The 17,757-nt window shown below is 36.0% G+C and overlaps 1 protein-coding gene and 1 pseudogene across 2 annotated transcripts; one reads left to right on the plus strand and one right to left on the minus strand.

The window, feature by feature from the left end:
* Positions 1-4,689: 4,689 nt before the first annotated feature.
* On the plus strand, positions 4,690-7,168 carry LOC148200127 (protein SPIRAL1-like 2; annotated as a pseudogene). Its single transcript, XR_015785914.1, has 3 exons — positions 4,690-4,815; positions 6,092-6,399; positions 7,083-7,168. The product of XR_015785914.1 is annotated as a protein SPIRAL1-like 2 (transcript).
* A 1,596-nt stretch (positions 7,169-8,764) lies between these two features.
* On the minus strand, positions 8,765-17,246 carry LOC148200128 (O-fucosyltransferase 30-like). Its single transcript, XM_088111458.1, has 5 exons — positions 17,095-17,246; positions 16,661-16,808; positions 14,474-15,016; positions 9,448-10,714; positions 8,765-8,938 (listed from the first exon to the last, which is right to left on the minus strand). The coding sequence occupies exons 3-4, from the start codon at positions 14,881-14,883 to the stop codon at positions 9,655-9,657; spliced, it is 1,470 nt and encodes a 489-aa protein (XP_087967584.1). The 5' UTR covers positions 14,884-15,016; positions 16,661-16,808; positions 17,095-17,246; the 3' UTR covers positions 8,765-8,938; positions 9,448-9,654.
* Between the last annotated feature and the right edge of the window lie 511 nt (positions 17,247-17,757).

Raw genomic sequence — 17,757 nt, forward strand, 5'->3', positions numbered from 1 at the left:
AAATTAATTAAAAGTTGAAAGTTAAAAACAATTGACAAAAGACCGAACGGTCCAAAGCATAGAACGAAAGGTTGAAGTATAAATTGCACAGAAGTAAAAACCGAGCTGTAATAACATTGAGAGCATGTTATCTCACCCAAGTTGCTCACCTCATAAACATTGTTTTTTTCCTCCATCATGGGGTGCCAAAACATCACTTCCATCCACTAAAACACCAGGACCAGCCTAAGACAAGATCAAAAGTGCCTAAAAGTCACTTCTTTTTCCAATGGTGACCCCTGTTCACCTGACTGAGTACCTGTGTTGGACTTTCTGTACAAAATCCAATTTTCTCTCGGGTAATCGTTTACAGTGTCCTGGTAATCGATTACAGTGTCAAAGAAGGTGTAAACTTGATTTCTAAGGCATAATTTGAAAGGTCTTTGAGTATAGATTCCAACAAAACAAGAATCAACTCATTTGGAGTTCGGTGGAGAAAGATATGAGCAAAAGAACAAGCAAAGGTCAGAGTTGGCAAAAATATATGAAACGCTAACTTGAAACAATAAACTGTACCAACTCAGATGTCCAAAAATTACAAATTAGTAGTCATTGGAAAGATGTTTGAGTCTAGTTTCTAATAAAAAAAGAATCACATCATTTGGAGGTCGGTGTGAAACGTTATCAGTAAAATAGCCAGCAAAGGTCAAAGTTGACAGCATGTTATCTCACCCAAGTTGCTCATCTCATAAACATTGTTTCTTTCCTCCATCATGGGGTGCCAAAACATCACTTTCCTCCATCATTGGGACATAATCACATCACTAAGCTCCCTCTCCCACCACTGAAACACATGGAATAGCCTAAGACAAGTGCAAAAGTGCCTAAAAGTCACTTTTTTGTCCAATGGTGACCTGTGTTCACCTGACTGAGTACCTGTGTTGGAGTTTCTGTACAAATTGGCAATTCCTCTCGGGTAATCGTTTACAGGGGTCCTGTAAACGATTACCAGCCCCTTTTTTCAGCAGTCTCACTCATTCCTTGCAAAGCTTGCTCCTCCAACTCATGAGGGGTCTCCCCACCCTCCTTGGCCTCACATCACATCACCACCCACCCTCTCCCACCACTGCAACACCTAGACCAGCCTCAGACAGGTGCAGAATTGCATAAAAGTCACCTTTTTTTTTTAATGGTGACCCCTGTTCACCTGACTGAGTACCTGTGTTGGACTTTCTGTACAAAATCAAATTTCCTCTCGGGTAATCGTTTACAAGGATGGTGTAAACGATTACCAGACCCTTTTTTCAACACCCTCACTCATCCCTTGCATACCTTGCTCCTCCAACTGATGAGGGGTCACCCCACACTCCTTGGCCTCACATCACATCACCCCCACTCAAATTGTCCTTCAAATAAACTGGTTTTGACATTCGTCACCCATGTTACCCAGAAAGACCACTCAAACACGAACATCTTACAAACAACCCTGCAACTTAGGAGACACAAAAAATGACCACATTCTGAAATCCACAAACCCACAACTCATAATAACAATGGTATTGAATAAATAAAATATGAGACCAATTCAAAACCAAAACTCAAATTTTATTTCATTGAACTAAATCGGATACATTAAACATTGTTTTCTTAATCTATTTACAATGATTACAATTGGTCTCATCTGGACGTTTGGTCTTGGTTGTGTAATTGAGCGTTCGGTCTCTTTATGATATCGTTCGTCATGTATGGTGTTGCGCATAAGGACGAACGTTCGTCATGTATGGTCTTGCATATGCTTTTAACGCGCGCTCTTGGTTCTGTGTTACTGATTGTGAGCGTTCGGTATGAAACGGAATCTCCAGCAAGGTCACGTGGGCATATTCAAACCGAACTCCACCACCAACATCATTATCCATTTTCACGGCATAATCCTTCAATCACCACCTCTGACCCCCGCCAAATACCGTGACCACTTCACTCATCAGCCACCAGGTTGCACCTCCACGGGACCACCAGGAACCCATCTTTGAGTCACAGCCGTCATCATCCCAAGCCCCCTCAGCCACCATTGCCATCCTCAATACTACCGTCTAGCACCTTCATCACCATTGCACCACTGTAACTCTCCACCGTGACCAGTCCAACACCGTCATCATCTTCCTCGGAAACCTTCCACCCAAACCGCCAAGTTGCTGCCACCGTGCTCAGTCTAAAACAGCAAAACCAAACGCTTAGGCTGAAACATCAAAATTGGAATGGAACCATAAAACGCGTAGTATGACCTTACGTTCATGCACAAATTAAACTTAAGCATAAAACGCAAACCCAGAAACACAAACTTGAATGGAACCAGCCACTGAAAGCAAGCATGAACAATAAAATCCTACCATGGCAGCGTGAAAGAAATGATGAACAGTAAAACTTGCAGTACAATGAACAGTTAAAGCGTAAAATGAATAAGAAACTTGAGTGGAGAAACAGATTCAACTAGAAAATTTCAAAGAGACTCAGTTCAATACATGAAAATGGGAAAGAAACCAAACCCTAAACCTCCCCAAATGGGAAAGAAACCTAAACCTAAACCCGTCTTTTTCGTCCACCGAACAGTCGACACTCCGGCGATGCTCCGGCGGTGAATGCAAAGGTCCGGCACAGGGAGGGAAGCAGGTGGGACGAATCGAGACTCAGAACGCGCCCCTAGTTCGCTGGGTTGGAGGGAAGACGATGCCGCCTTCGTTTCGTTGGCCAACGTCGGAGCTGCGGCGACCGTGAATCGGAACCGGCTGGAGGGGTTGAATAGCTCCGACACGGCCTTCAACGTTGTCCGGCGGCATTCCGGCAAGCACTCCGTCGGACCTCTCTCTCTCGAACTCCCTTTCTCCATCTCTCTCGGGCTCTCACTCTCTCTCTCAACCTTCACTTCTCTCTAAAATTGTTCAAAAATGAAATTCAAATTTCAAACGCCAAACAAAAACCCCTGACCGCTCCCTTTTCATTTCAATTTTTGAAACGCACTCCCCCAATCTGCCCGTGCCCGTCCTCGCCACGTCAGCGTTCAAGCAGGTTTCATCAGAAATGCTCAGATTGCAGCAGCTTTTTCCAACCAAAACGTGGGCCTCTCACACGCTGACACGTGTGCTGTGTCGAAATGTTGTCAAAATTTGTTGTCTAAGTATCGTTTTCCCATACTTAATAAGAATAGTTGTCATCTTTTATGATTATTTGGTTATCATTAATATTATCACTAATAACATTCATATCATGGTTACAATCACGATAACAATTATTATAATTATTGTCATATCTATTACCTCTTACAAATGTCCTTACCAAACAGTTTAAATTAAGAAGTAAAACAACAATTTCATTCAGTATTTAAGATTTAATATTAAAAATTAAAAGTATGAAAGTTTTAAATTAAAATCCATAAAAAAAAACTAAAAAATAATACAATAAATAACGTTTTTTCTTTTTTCTTTATATATTTACAACGGCTATATTTTATGCATGAAACGTTCTGGTGAAGTAAAATTTATTTGGCTACGACAACCAAAACCTATGCACGTGAGGGACATTATTGTGCTTGCCAGACATGGCTAGTGGGCCCATCGATGGACTCTGCTGTGGGCCCGAAATCCAGCTCACTTGATTCACCTTCTTCCACAACCACACTTCAAAATTTTCAAATTTTAAGAAAGACAAACCTTATATACACCTTTATTATAGATGATAGTGTTCTTCTCCAATCAAATTTAACATTTTACTTTATATGTTATCAAGATCAAATTTTAAATGCGATTGGAGAATAATTCTTAAAAAGTATTTAAGCTTTTTTTTTTCTCTTCTAAAAACAAGCAAAAGACTATTTTAAATATAGATAATTGGTAATTGTTTCATAATTGGGTTTTTAATATAAAATGTTTTTCTTATTTTGTTTATGATCAATTTTCAATGAATTTTTGATCGACAATCAAATTTATTCCATTTTCAAAATTCGAATGTATGACAAACGAATTAGTAAAAAGTTATTATTTGTATAATAAAATAAAATTAAATATATTTTTAATTCTCATATTTGAACGTAAATTTTTTTTTTGATATTGTAAAATTAAAATTTGATTTTTTTTAATTTTTGATATAGTTTAGTTTTAAAATTTTTAAAATAATAATATTTTTCTTAATTTAACTGTGTGACATGTGAAATAACGTTTAAATTGTTTATATTAAATTGATAAATTGTATTTCATATATTTGTTTATAATACTATCTAACAAACTCAATAAAATTAATATTATTAACTTAATAAAATTATATTTATTTATATTTAATGTTATAAATCAAAATATATTGTAAAAAAAGATGAATTTTAATTTTGAATCTAAAAATATATTTTATCCATAAAATAACAATAACTTTAATTTAATTTATAAAAATGTAAAAAGCTAATGAATTCGATTTTATCGTCAAATCTAATGAGAAATTATTCTCTTAGTTTATAACTTGAATGTTAAAATTCTCAAAAATTACAATTTAGTGTTGAATTAATGTTTAAATGTTACAAGTTTGAAGAAAAAAGGGTTCACAAATTTTAACGGGTGATTGTTAATTTTTGTATATATTGAGGAATTAAATAAAAAATTATTCTCTTGAAATAAAATTGTTAGCGGTCACTTAATTTTAAAAAAAAAATAATTTAAAAATGTTATTCTTGTTTTTGAAAAAAAGTTGGCTCCTTTATAAATATCTGTTTCAGATAGCTGTTACAAAGTGTGCCTCGCTTCTAACGTCACCGACTCAGTTGCCATCAGTGAGTGAGTGGTCTCAGCATCAACAAAGGTACAAAAAATTCAGATCTCACTTCTTGCTTGGTTACCATTCATGTATTGTCTAATTTCCTTTCTGGGTTTCAGTAATCTGTGTTTCATGTGCTGTTTAATACTGTACGATGATAATGTTTCGTGTTAACTCATGATGTTCTTTGAAAAAAAAAAATGGTTTTGTGCTTTAATTTCTGGCACATTTTTTTACTGCATGCTTATTGGATTTCTTTTGTTGGTGGTAATTTGGCTTTTTTGTTACCACCAAGTTTAGATTTGTTAGTTTCTTAATAGTTTGGAGTGGTGGGTTGTGACCTGGATTGTGAATCCTGTTTTGGGGTGTTCTAGTTTGTGTTTTTCATGCTTGAATCGATTAAAAATGGCTTCTTGAGCTCTGATTTGTTGATGGGTAATTGGTCTTGAGATCTAGCATCTGATTCCATCGGTTTCCTTATTCAATTTTGTGCCTTTAAGGTTTTTGAATCCATGCAATTTGAGCATGGCTAGATCAGGAGGGTCTGGCACTGGAATGATTTTGGTTTTGCTTGATCTGTGCTGAAAGAAACGTCTCAAGGCAAAAACAAAAGGGATGCAACGGAATAAATTATGATTTCATTGTAGGGTAGAAGAAACAGGACAGAGTGCCCTTTTGATCTGATCCTCTTCAATATTAAAATTGAGATCTATGTTTCTGTCAAAATAAAATGGCCATATAGTTTCAAAATAAAATGTTGATGTTCTACATAAAATGTGCAGGAATCAAAGAATGAATTAGGAAAATAACAGTATTTATTTATCTCGGTTTTACTCTTCTGAGTAAGACGTGAAAACCTTTTAAATCATTCTGTTGGCCTCTGCATGCATAGATTTAAATTTTCCCAATTCTCAATCTTTCCATTTCCCTATTCATTTCATTTTTGACATCTGCATTTTCCATTCTACCAACTGATTAGCTTACTTGTGTGTGTATGTATGCTCATAAGCTTTCAATCCTGTTGTTTTATGATGAAAGATGGAGGATGTATGTAATTGAAAGTTTATGTGCTCGTTTTAAATGTAAAATATTTATCCTAGTTCATTCAAAACCAATCCCATTACTTACATTGGAGTACATAATAAATACTTCACTGGTTTGAATAAGGCATCAATTGTAGGTAGTTGTTGCTTTTTGTTGATTTCTGATGGCTCATGGTTCTATCTGCTGCATATGAGCCTGTTGTTTTTGTTCTTGTGTGAATTTTGGATGTAAAATCTATTGTGACAAAAAGTGTGATGCTGCTATTTTGGTTGTTTAGCATCACCAAACAGAGGGAAAATGGGTCGTGGTGTGAGTGCTGGTGGTGGCCAGAGTTCCTTGGGTTACCTCTTCGGCAGTGGGGAGCCTGCCAGCAATGTTCAAAGTGCTAACCAGGCTGCAAGTGGTGCACGCACTCAAAATGCTAGTGCTCCTTCACCACCAGTTGAGAAGCAGCAAAGTCCAGCACCAGTTGAAAAGCAGCAAAGTCCAGCACCAGTTGAAAAGCAAATTCCTGCTGGAATTCCTGGAAGTCTCAAAAACAATTACCATCGTGCTGATGGCCAAAACTGTGGCAACTTTCTCACTGTACTTCCCTTTCCAAGTTATCTATTATGATTGTTTTAGTTTTAACCTGCCCTTTCTTCAACTTGGCTTTAAATATTCTTGTTTATCTCCACTTACATGAGCCTAGGAAGTACTAGAAAGCTTTCACAGTAAATTTGATGCATTTTGGAGTCTCCTCCTCTTGCATTTCCTACTAATGTCCAGCTAAAAGTAGTGAAGTTACAAGTTTAGTGTTGATAAAATTAAGGGGCAATAGTAAAACATGATTTTTAATTGCAACAGTACTACATTGTGGGATCTAGTTCTAGCGAAAAGCTTTCAAAACTTTAAGAATAGTTCATGTCTCTCTGCTTAAGCTACCTTTGCATGTTTCTCTTGCTTTTTTGGTTGGAAGAGTGACATAAATTCTACCTCCTGTACTTGACATAATATGGGTTTACAAATACTGTACTTTGTGCAACTTGTGTAATATTTGGAAGAGTGCTGCAGCACTAGCTTCCTCTTTGTTGAGTTAACACTCAACAATGATGTGGCTTAAGCAGGCTTAAATAAATTTAAGAATGAGGCATTTTATTTACTAATAAAACAATTTATGTTAAAATGTATGAGTTTTATTTAAAATTTATATTTTGAATGCCTAAAACAATTGAACTTGTTATGGTACTCGGAATTGTTGTTGATGATGGTTTGTTTTTGGGGTGCAGGATCGACCATCTACCAAGGTTCATGCTGCTCCAGGTGGTGGATCTTCCTTGGGATACCTGTTGGTGGTCCTCCAGGGAACTATTAATTCATGGCTGTGGTTAAAATCTCCATGATGATGAATCATGTGTAAAATAGATAGTGTTGTCATTGCCTGTGTTTAGACCAGTGAACTTTCTTCTTCTGCTATTGAACTCAACCTCTTGACAATGCTGGTGTGGCTGTTGGCCCAAAACTAAGCTGATTCTAGGTTGTTGTTCTGTGCTATTGTGTGGGTTTCAATTAAGGATTTACTGTGCCAATGAGCTAAAGTTCCATTATGAAATCAAGTTCATTTTTATAATAGGGTTTTATATTTTTTGTTTTTGAGATTTTTAAAGAAATATCAGTTTTTGTTTGAAAATTTTATAACATAATTAGAGTTAAAGTGTTGGTGAATGCATTTTTATTGTGAATGGAATCAATTTTTTTTGACAGTTCCATTCCTCTATTTAACAAAGTTAATTTTTTAAATATTCAATGTAACCCTATCTTCAAAAATTATGTAACAGATTAGAAATAGTATTTTTAAATTAAAGTGTGGTTAATGTATTTTTACTTTTATATTTTTATTATGGCATGAAGTCTCTTTTACAACAGTAAGATTTTTTTTCAAATGTTAAAAAAAAGTTTTAGCTTCATATATTTTCTTATCAACAGATTGATCGGTAACAAAGTAACAATATATGAATTGTGTTGTCTATAAAAATATAAACATTAAAAAACATCATGTATAATTCTTTGATATTTCTCAAAAATTTTATTTTTCATGTATATAAATTAATTTAAACTCACAAATTCATTTCATATATTATTGGATGAGTTTTACTAGCCATTATATCGTATGAATCCACTTTTCTCTGAGGTTATTGGATTATTTATTTATTCAACTACTGTTAAATTAACATTGTGTATGAGATTGAAGAGTTGTCCAAAGCTTCGAACAAATGAAGAGAGGCAAATTCGTTTGTGTTACTAGGGGAAGGAAACAAATAAAACAATATATGTTGTAGTTCATGGTCATGTTTTTGTGCACCTCTTTAATGTTGTTAGTGTCTCGATGGAATAAAAAATAATGACAAAATTGACAACAAACCTTGTTAGAATTACTTAACCCACTGAAAACCCTACATTGCCACATGGTTTTGTTTTTCTAGAATGATGCAACTCTTAACTTGAAATAAAATCTACAATTGACCTACTTTTACACTTTTATTTGAATTTACATTTTTACTTTTTTATTTTAACCAGCAAATAACAAAAAAATAACCTGCATGCAGCTCTCTTTCATCTTAGGATTTATTTTATCCGTTCCATTGGATGAATTTTGTGGCAAATCGAAGTTGAATGAAAATCAGCAGTGTTGCTTTTCTATTAATGAATTTTGGGTTTTATACATGAGACGAAAACACTCTTAACAGGAAATTAATTAAAAGGGGTATTATTTATTACGCGTCCGTTCCTTTCAATAGTAACACTCTTCTTAGAGAATATTGAACAGAGTTGATGTCATAAACAATGTCATTTGATTTCTAATTGGTGGAAACTGGCATGGTTTGCTTCAAACCAAACCATATTCCACAACACTCGAGATCTATGTAGAAGGAAAGGAGAAAGAAAATTCAGTATCCAAACAAATCCTCAGTCAGTATTTTATAATTCAGAAGGAACTACACATTCATACTTTTGTAAATCAGCACGCCTCAAGCTCACTGCAGCTTAACGTGTAGTGTCTCAGGCATTGGAGCCATTGTAGAGTCATAAACAAGGTGACACCAGCTCCACTCCAACTCAAGACAGAAGGGGAAAAGTGGGTGGGCTAGTTGGGGAGGCAAAAGAACATGTTATGATCCAAACAACGACAATTTAGTACACTGCCTTATGTTAAAAGTAAAACAAGGTACAAAGTGGAAGCAAGAAACAAAGCAAGTTTAAATGTAAAAGCATGTAAAATTTTATTCAGTAGGAGAGAGAAAGCATGTAAAATTAACAAGGTTAACAGAAATCTCATGAAATGCTAATTTATTTCATGGTTTAAATTACTTTTTCCTCGTTCATCCATACTTCTGGTTATGGGTATATCAAACAATAATGGTCGCTCTGAATTAACTATTATGTGAAAAAAAAAACAGGAGTGCAGTTGGCATCAAGAGAGTATGCTTGGAAAGGTTAACGCTTTCAGTTTTTGGTAAAAAGAATTGTGAGGTGCTTTCCGATAATGCTTTGTGAAGAAATTACTACTGTTATAGGAAAAAAATGTTCTTTTAATTAGGCAATAAAATAACACTCCTTAACCTTTGGGGAAAAAACACGAGCCAGAGTTCATACCTAAAATAACAACAATGCTCTTGACTGTAGAGTGTCAATCTCCTAAAAATGACTGTTGCCTCGCAAAGCTGACGAATCATCAAAATTTGAGGAAAGGATATCTCAGAACATGGCGTATTCAACCATCTTCTACTACAAACATGATTGAACTCCCACCCCATCAATCCTAAAACCCCTATCAGCATTAACTGTTTTTCCACAAAACCATCAACATCTCTGAGAACTTGAGCTAAATTTTCTCATGAGTTCTATGTTTTCTGCAATTGTGGACCCAGGTGTTCCAACAAAACCTAGAGATGCGCAGCTGCATACAGTCTGCTCAACATAAAGAAGTAAATCTGGCAATCTCTGACTGGAACAATATTTTTTACCAATTGTACTATATGAATTTGATAGGAACCTCTGCCCATGACCAGCTGTCATGAGTTTTATAGCTGCTCGCTTAATCAGCTTATCATTCGCTTTCAAAAAGTATAGCTTATACTTGTGATTCTCACTAACTAAATCACCTAAATAAGTATTAGTCCAATTATCTCCAGGAAGATCAGTCATTATAAAAATATGAATTGGTAGAGGGCCTTCCTTCCTTAAAGATTCTAGTTTTTGCCTTAATCCTTGAAATGTAGCCTTTTGATGATTCTTAAACTGCCCATCCAACAATCTAAGTTGTGCGCAAAGAAATGGAGCCCTTATGCTTTGTTTAGAAAACTCCTTTCCAGCTATCAAAATTTCTGGGACAAAGGAAAGAAGTTTAGTCTTCTCCTTCAGAGATAGAAATCTCTGATTCTGATTAGACTCACGGATATCCACATATAGTTCAGAACCTTTGTATGTGGCAGAGAAAAGGGTTCCAAATGCCAGCAGTGAGGCTGATTCAGCTTCAGAATCAGGTCCTAGAGTCTTAAATACATCCCTCCGTCTTCTAACATATGATATTTTCTTTTTCTGCTTCAGTTTTTCATCGGGTTGAAATGAATCTAACATACCGTCTCCAAGCCCATCTTCATTGTAAGTCCATACTGTAGTTCTGCAATCCTCATTGACAGCATATATACACTTTTCAATACTACCATGGAGCCCAGCTAGCAGAGATCCACATTGGTTAAGGCTTTTAGAAACAGAGGAATGCAATTTTGTATCTGTTACGCAAGCCAAATCTAAGCTGATGCCACACCATATGGACACAAAATCCCTAAGATCAATCACTCGAACCAGAGAGGAAGAAACTAATGATGTGATGTCAACAATTTCAGCAATGGATATATACCTGCAAGAACAATGACTGATTAATTTACACAGAAAGTGAAATTCGATCTCAGATATAAAATTTCAACAATACAGAAAACTATGCAAGAAAGGCATTCATGCCCTTAAATTTTTCTTCCGTTGTTACAGTCAATGTTATTATTATGATATAATAGGAAACTTTGTTAGCAATCACATATGAAACCAGCCAACAACTGCTAGAAACATTTTTGCAACGTGAAAATCAGGAATTGTAAAGAACGAAGTGGTCAGTATCTGATTGTCATGGAAATAGCTTAAAATATCACCATTTTTCCCAGGTCCCACTGTTAAGAGAGACATCATTTCTTATAACAAATATAGGCCGGAATAGGGTAAGGGGAGCGATTTATCTTGATGGGAATATGAGCATTAATAATGTTTATAATGCTAAAACAAGTATTCTAAACAAATCATACAAAAAGAAAAGGAGGGCTTAGTAAGTATAACTATGGTTAACGTATCGGATGGATGCAAAGCGATTAATATTATACCTCTAAGACCACAACCTTAACTTTCCTCAAGATCTCCGACCTGAATAATCTAAACAACCGAATATAAAAACAAAGCAACTGAACTAAAACAAATTAAATAAAGAATATCTATGTTCTGGTTATTCTAGGAATAATTCCAACAAATCTGACTCTAGCAATTCTCCATGCAGAACTTCTTCAGCATTTCTTGTACATATTTTTTGATATATTAAAGAATTCATCTTTTTCTTGCTCCTATCTTCGTCACATATAATGTAGCTTCACTTGCACTTTTAATAAATCCAAGTTTTAAGATAATCATCAATTATGTCATACCAAGCCACCCTTGGAGCTTCTTAAGATCATACAAGGCTTTCTTTAGCTTGTAAACCTTGTCTTCTTGTTCCTTGACTTGAAACGCCTTTGGTAGCTCCACAACAATCTCCTCTTGTAAACACCGTTTAAAAATGGTGATTTTACATCTAAATGGTAAATTTTCCGACCTTTGTGTGCAGCCAGGGCAAGCAACATTCTGATTCCATCAAGGCATTCAATGGGAGCAAACGTTTATGAAAAATCTACTACAAACAGTTGAGCATATAATCTTTCCTTGTATTTATTTATACAACCATTTGCATTTAGTTTAGTTCTATAAACCCATTTCACCCCAATGGGTTGTTTGTGTTGACGTCAATCCAATAACTCTCAAGTGTCGTTTTTTTCAATCATATTTATTTCTTCCTTCGTAGCATTAATCCACTTCTCATCTTTTTCACTTCTTCAAATTTGGTAGGCTCTAAGGTAGCAACATTACACCTTTGATAAATATCAAATAGAGATCTTGTCCTTGTGACAAGTGTTAGGTTTATCGAAGAGAAGGTTCACTAGGAGATACAATATCAATGAGACTTGAGTCCAACCACAAAGGGATTAACACTACTTTCTACCCAAAACCTTAAGACAATGGGTCCCTTCACCTTTATGTGGTGCTCCACTTTCTCATTTCTACCCAATGTGGAATTAGACTCACTTGGATTCTCAACAAATTTCCCCCTAATGGTGAGTTCCTTCCACATTGGTATACTCCCCCTCCAATAGAAGCATTCCCAACCACGATACCCCTTCATACTTTCGTTCATCTTAACTAGGCATGCTTACCTGGAACCCTTGCCAAGAAGACTTTCAATACAGGTCCATATTGTACTCATCTGAGCCAGTCACCAAGACTAACCATGGCTTTAATACTACTTGTTAGGTCTATCAAGGAGGAGGTTCATTGGGAGATACATCACCAATGAGACTTGAGCTCAACACATAAGGGATTGACACCACTCTATACCCAAAACCTTAAGTCAATGGTTAATGGGTCTTCACCTTTATATGGTGCTCCACTTTCTCATTTCTATCTAATGTGGGACTTAGACTCACTTGGATTCCCAACAACAAGAATTTCAACAATTTTATCAAATAGTTGTGGTGTTTATGGAAGATGCTTTCTTACTATCTCCTCCCAAATTCATTGATGATCTTCCATGAACTTTACATCTTAGTCATAAGAATTTTTCCATTTTGTGGTTGGGAAATTTTGTAAGATTTAGACGTGCTACTATATCCAACGAAAATTTTGGGTTTAGCCTTTTTGTCAGGTTTGTCCCTTTTAACATGTGGAACAACAGATAAAACAACCACAACAAAAAACTCTCAAATTTTGTAATTTGGTTTGTATCCAACTTAGCCTTCAAATGGAGCCTTTTTGTTCAAAGCTCTAGTTAATAGCCTTTGAGTTGCTTTCCAAGTGGTTTGAAGAAATGGTTTTCTGACTAGCTAACAAATTGGCAAGCCATGCAATCTGCCAACTTGTCTTCAATCATTAAGACATCTTTGGCCAATACATGTTTTTGCATGTATAACATTCCTGTAAGATGAAAATGTCCAAGTGTTTTATGCCATACATCAACATTGGTGATTGTGCTTGAAAAATCTATTTGCTTCTCCTTCATTAGATTTAAAGCATAGATTTTAGACCTCATCTTCACTCTGAACACATCTTTGCCTTGTGTGCATCTTTGATCAAACACCAATTATCTTCAAATATGACTTTGAAGCCTTTCTCCACAAGTTGTGCAACACTCAGCAAATTTTGGTCAATGTTAAGCACATATAAAAAAATTAGAGATATACTTCAAACCTAACAAGCTTTCAATAGCTATAGTCCATTTCATTTTAATTGAGATGAAATCACCATTACCAATTTGCACTTTAGAGATGATGGCTTTGTCAAGCTCTCTAAAAAGCTTCTAGTCGTTGTCATATGGTTTGTTCAACCACTCTCTATTAAACATGAGTCACTAGAAGTGTTGACTGTAACCAAACATGTTGCAACAAAGAGTTGCTCATCTTCTTAGTCCTCCAAAGTCACCCTATGCCTCTTATGATTTAGACTTTCATATTTTGTCTACATGTCCCAAATCATCGTATTTTCTATACTTGACATTTGGCCTCCACCAACATTTTTCCTTTGGATGATTTGTCTTTTTGCAATGTGAGCAAGGGGAAAGTTCTCACCTTGATCATTGTTGGAGCCTTCTTTCTTTTCGTTCTTCCATTTATTGTTCTTGTCTTTTCCACCTCTAGAATTGTGCTTTTACGTGAAAAACACGTTTGTCTCGTCATTCTTCTTTGCTCCTGAACTTGTAAAGCATTTACCAATTCTTCTAAGGTGATAGTTGACCAGTCTTTTTCCTCCTCCAAAGCTGAGATTTTTACTCATTTTTTTTGGAACAGTAACCAAAATTTTTTGAAGAATTTTTTCATCTAGAAAGGGCTTCCCAACAAGTTGCTCTTTATTTGCTACACTCATCAACCAATCAGCATAGCTTTTAATTGTTTTTGTCTCCTTGATGCTTTGCATCTTGAATTCTCTAGCAAAGTTGGACGGTTGCATGTCTTTGGTTCTTTCACAGCCAAAGTATTCTTTCTTGAGATAATCCCAAATCTCTGACAGATTTGAAATTCCTAATTCTTGTAAAAATAATTTTTTACAACGGCGAAAGCCCTGATATACTTGTTTATAGGAACCTTTTTTAGAATCAACAGTGTAGCAACAAGGATTGTTTACAACTGCAATTTGGTCCACACTAAACTGATCTGCTACAGCAGTGCTTGTACAAGGCCAGGTGTACTCTGCATTGTTACATAACTATAACAGCTCTATTTAAAACCCAGAAAATCACAAATCAATAGTTGCAGTGTGAAAAAAACTTACTAACCTTCGACTTTGGACAAGCTCAATCACATGATCCCAAACAGATATCCGAATATCCTTTGGATCTACAACCCGAAACTTTGGACAGCTACCTAAAGCAATAGCATGGTGATCCATAATAGGAGGAACCACCAAAGTTCGATTCAGTATACCAGCCATTAGAATAGCATTCTTGAACTCTGAAAGTTGGTTGCTGAACCCACTGTGAGGTGCATACCACATGAATTTCTCCCCTAAGGTAAGGGCTTGGCTGGAGCATTGAGGGGTATGAGATGTTGAAATATTGGACAATCTAGAGATCTGAGAACTAGGTTTCGCATAGTAATAGAACAACAACAAGAAGGAGAGGCATATGACAAGGACAGACACAGGAATGAACGGGAATCTGTAAAGGGGCTTTCTTTTAGACAACATTTTAGTTGGCGTGTTAGGATTCAAAGTGTTTATGGCTGTACACTTGTAACACAGATTGATAAAACCCGCACATTCAAGTAAGTTTGCAGAGAACAATTGAGCTCATCAACAATAACCTAAAACTTTCTCATTCCTGAAACAAATTTGGAATAAAAGTAAGAAAAAAAGAGAGTCTGCAAGCAACAATACCTATCACAAGATCAATTTAAAAAAAAAAACAATGTCACCTCTAATGACTAAACGACTCAGAATTTACAATCTGAAACTTTCCTATTCATGAACTAAATTCCAATAAAAATAGCAAAGAGTGTCCACAAGCAACAATATCAAATGAAATTTTGAAAAATAAACTGATGTTATGATTGATGACTAAACTACCAAGAATTTATAGTCTGGAACTTTTCCCCTCTGAAATTCCAAATAGAAATAAGAAAAAAGAGTCCACAAACAGCAATCCCTAGATCAAATATTGAAACATAAACAGATTTTGTCACTAATGTCTAACCTACCAAGAATTTATACTCTGAAACTTTTCCATTCCTGAAAGCAGGGAAACAAACGAGAAGACAGCATGGTGGAGAGTGAGACAAACATAATCGCATGTGAATGTGGACGAGAGGACGCATTCAGGTTGGTTACTTTACAGGTTCGGTCTCATTGCATTTGGGCTGGGCCTGGGCTGTGGCTATTGTTTTTCTCAGGTAATTTATAGATATTGGGACATTATTTCCTTGTTTAAAGGGTGATACTCAATTATCATCATAAACAAGAAGAAATAAAAATTAACCTGATATAATTAGACATAGAGGTATCAAACAGTGAAACATGGTAATTTATTGCTTAGTACTAAAACTCATAAGGTGATAAAGGATGCCTTTTTCTTGTTATAGGTCATCATTAAATCGAACTTCTGTTTGCCTTTGGGTTGCTTTCTATTATCCCGTCAGCATTATTAATTATACTCTAGTACACCCACAGTTTTTAATAAAATTTTTGCCATAGACAGTTGTAAGTTCTGAAAGAGCATTCACTAAATTGATTGTCATGTTGTAGTGAAATTTATTGGACATGCTTGCAGTTAGGCAACTGGAGAAGGATGACAGATATGCTCCACTATATGAGGTTCTTATGATTTTTCTAAACCAGAGGCTAGATACATACTTAGACAATCATGCTGCAAATTTCACCTGGTTGAAAAGCTATGATAAACACCATTCATAAATTATAATATTTATCAATAGTCATACTGTAGGGCTGTGTTCCACTTAATTTTACTATCACATTTTTTTGATGTTTTAGGTCTTCTACACGAAGATTGCATTTCAAAATAAGGCTGGTCTCATTGGTGGATCTTAGCTCTGACAGTTCTTGTCCAATTCCAAATAAACTTATTAGGTGCACACTTCAGGTAAAATTGTATTCGCCTTTTATGTTTCTATTTGTGTTCTTCCTAGCATCATTGAATGTTGCAACGTCCTGTTCAGACCAATGATGACGATGTAGAACTATGGGTGGTTAAAGCCATAACTTCCAAGTTAATTGACTGTTAAATGGACCAAACGAATCAAGTAACAGTTGTTATCAAACGTTTGTTAGTTAGGATTACTGCTTAGAAGCAGTAATCGGCTAGTTCTGTTAGCTTTTAGTTAGGGTTTTCATCTTTCCCCTTTTTCCCTTCTTCCTCTGTTTACCGAAAACATATATAAGCTAGAGTTTTCCTTTTGTCTTGTGTGTGAACATTATCAAAAGCAATAATAAGAGTTTCAGTTTTCCTTACCCGTTTCGTGCTTTCCTTTGCCTCCATGTCTCATTCGATCTGCTCTGTGATGGAAGCCCCTTTCGCTGCAGCCCTAGCTTTCGCATACCATATCTGATAGTTATCTCAAATTCTGGTCTCTCTCTACATCCCACTGTCTTACTCTACTCTGGGCACAAGAACATTTTGGCCTTAATTATTTTTATTCAGCATCATAAATATTTTCCTCATTTTCAAAATTCATTTAGCCATTATACATTATTGGTCATGTTTTGGCATGAATTGAGAACTAAGCTAGGTTCTTCTCTATAATTTTCAGACATCCTAAGACGATTTTTGGATCCACACCCTCGGACCTAGTTACCTCGCATGTAGAATCGTTTTTTCTTAGGCTCGTGTGAAATCGAGCAAAAAAATTATATTGATTTCTAGGTCACCATTTATGCAGAACGCACCTGAGTAACACTTGCTGCGGTTCACTAATTCTCTCCGTCAAATTTCTGTCTTTTTGGGGGGTTTATGTTGCGTTCTCCACATTACCAACAGATCTGTGTTGTTGTCTTTCTCAGTTCGTTCTGCGATTCCTATGAGTTTCCTCACCACCCTCTTCTATCTCTGCCATTTCACTGCCCTTCCATTTCCTATATCTCGTTATTTTGAATAGTTGGCCATCACTTTAATTCCAACAACTTTTTTTTTTTGGCATAATACCCAATTTTGTCCCCATTTTGGTTCGGAAATCTCAAGTTAGTCCCTTTCTAGAAATGTGAGTGGAATGGATCCTTACTTGTAATTTTTTGAGTCTAATGGTCCCTTCCGTTAAATAGAAGAAAACGGAGTTAGTGGGCTGATGATGTGGCAGTTGTCTTTGGTGAGGTGTCAAAACGCAAGCTTACGTGGTGTTAGGGTTGCCCATACGCCTCCACCTCCGAAACCCAAACTCCCTCCGGAATCCCTCTGTCAATCACCATACCCCGCAACTCCCTCTCCGCCTCACCATGCCTTCCCAACCCTAACCACGCCTTCATCGCCAACACCGAAAGACTCGGATGCTCGTCACCGCCATCAGCCGAGTCTCTCAAAACCTTCACACACTTTATCACGCTCTCATATTCCTC

Source organism: Vigna umbellata, chromosome 4 (genome assembly GCF_029865625.1).
Source record: "Vigna umbellata cultivar VRB3 chromosome 4, Vumbellata_1.0, whole genome shotgun sequence".
Taxonomy (NCBI): Eukaryota; Viridiplantae; Streptophyta; class Magnoliopsida; order Fabales; family Fabaceae; genus Vigna; species Vigna umbellata.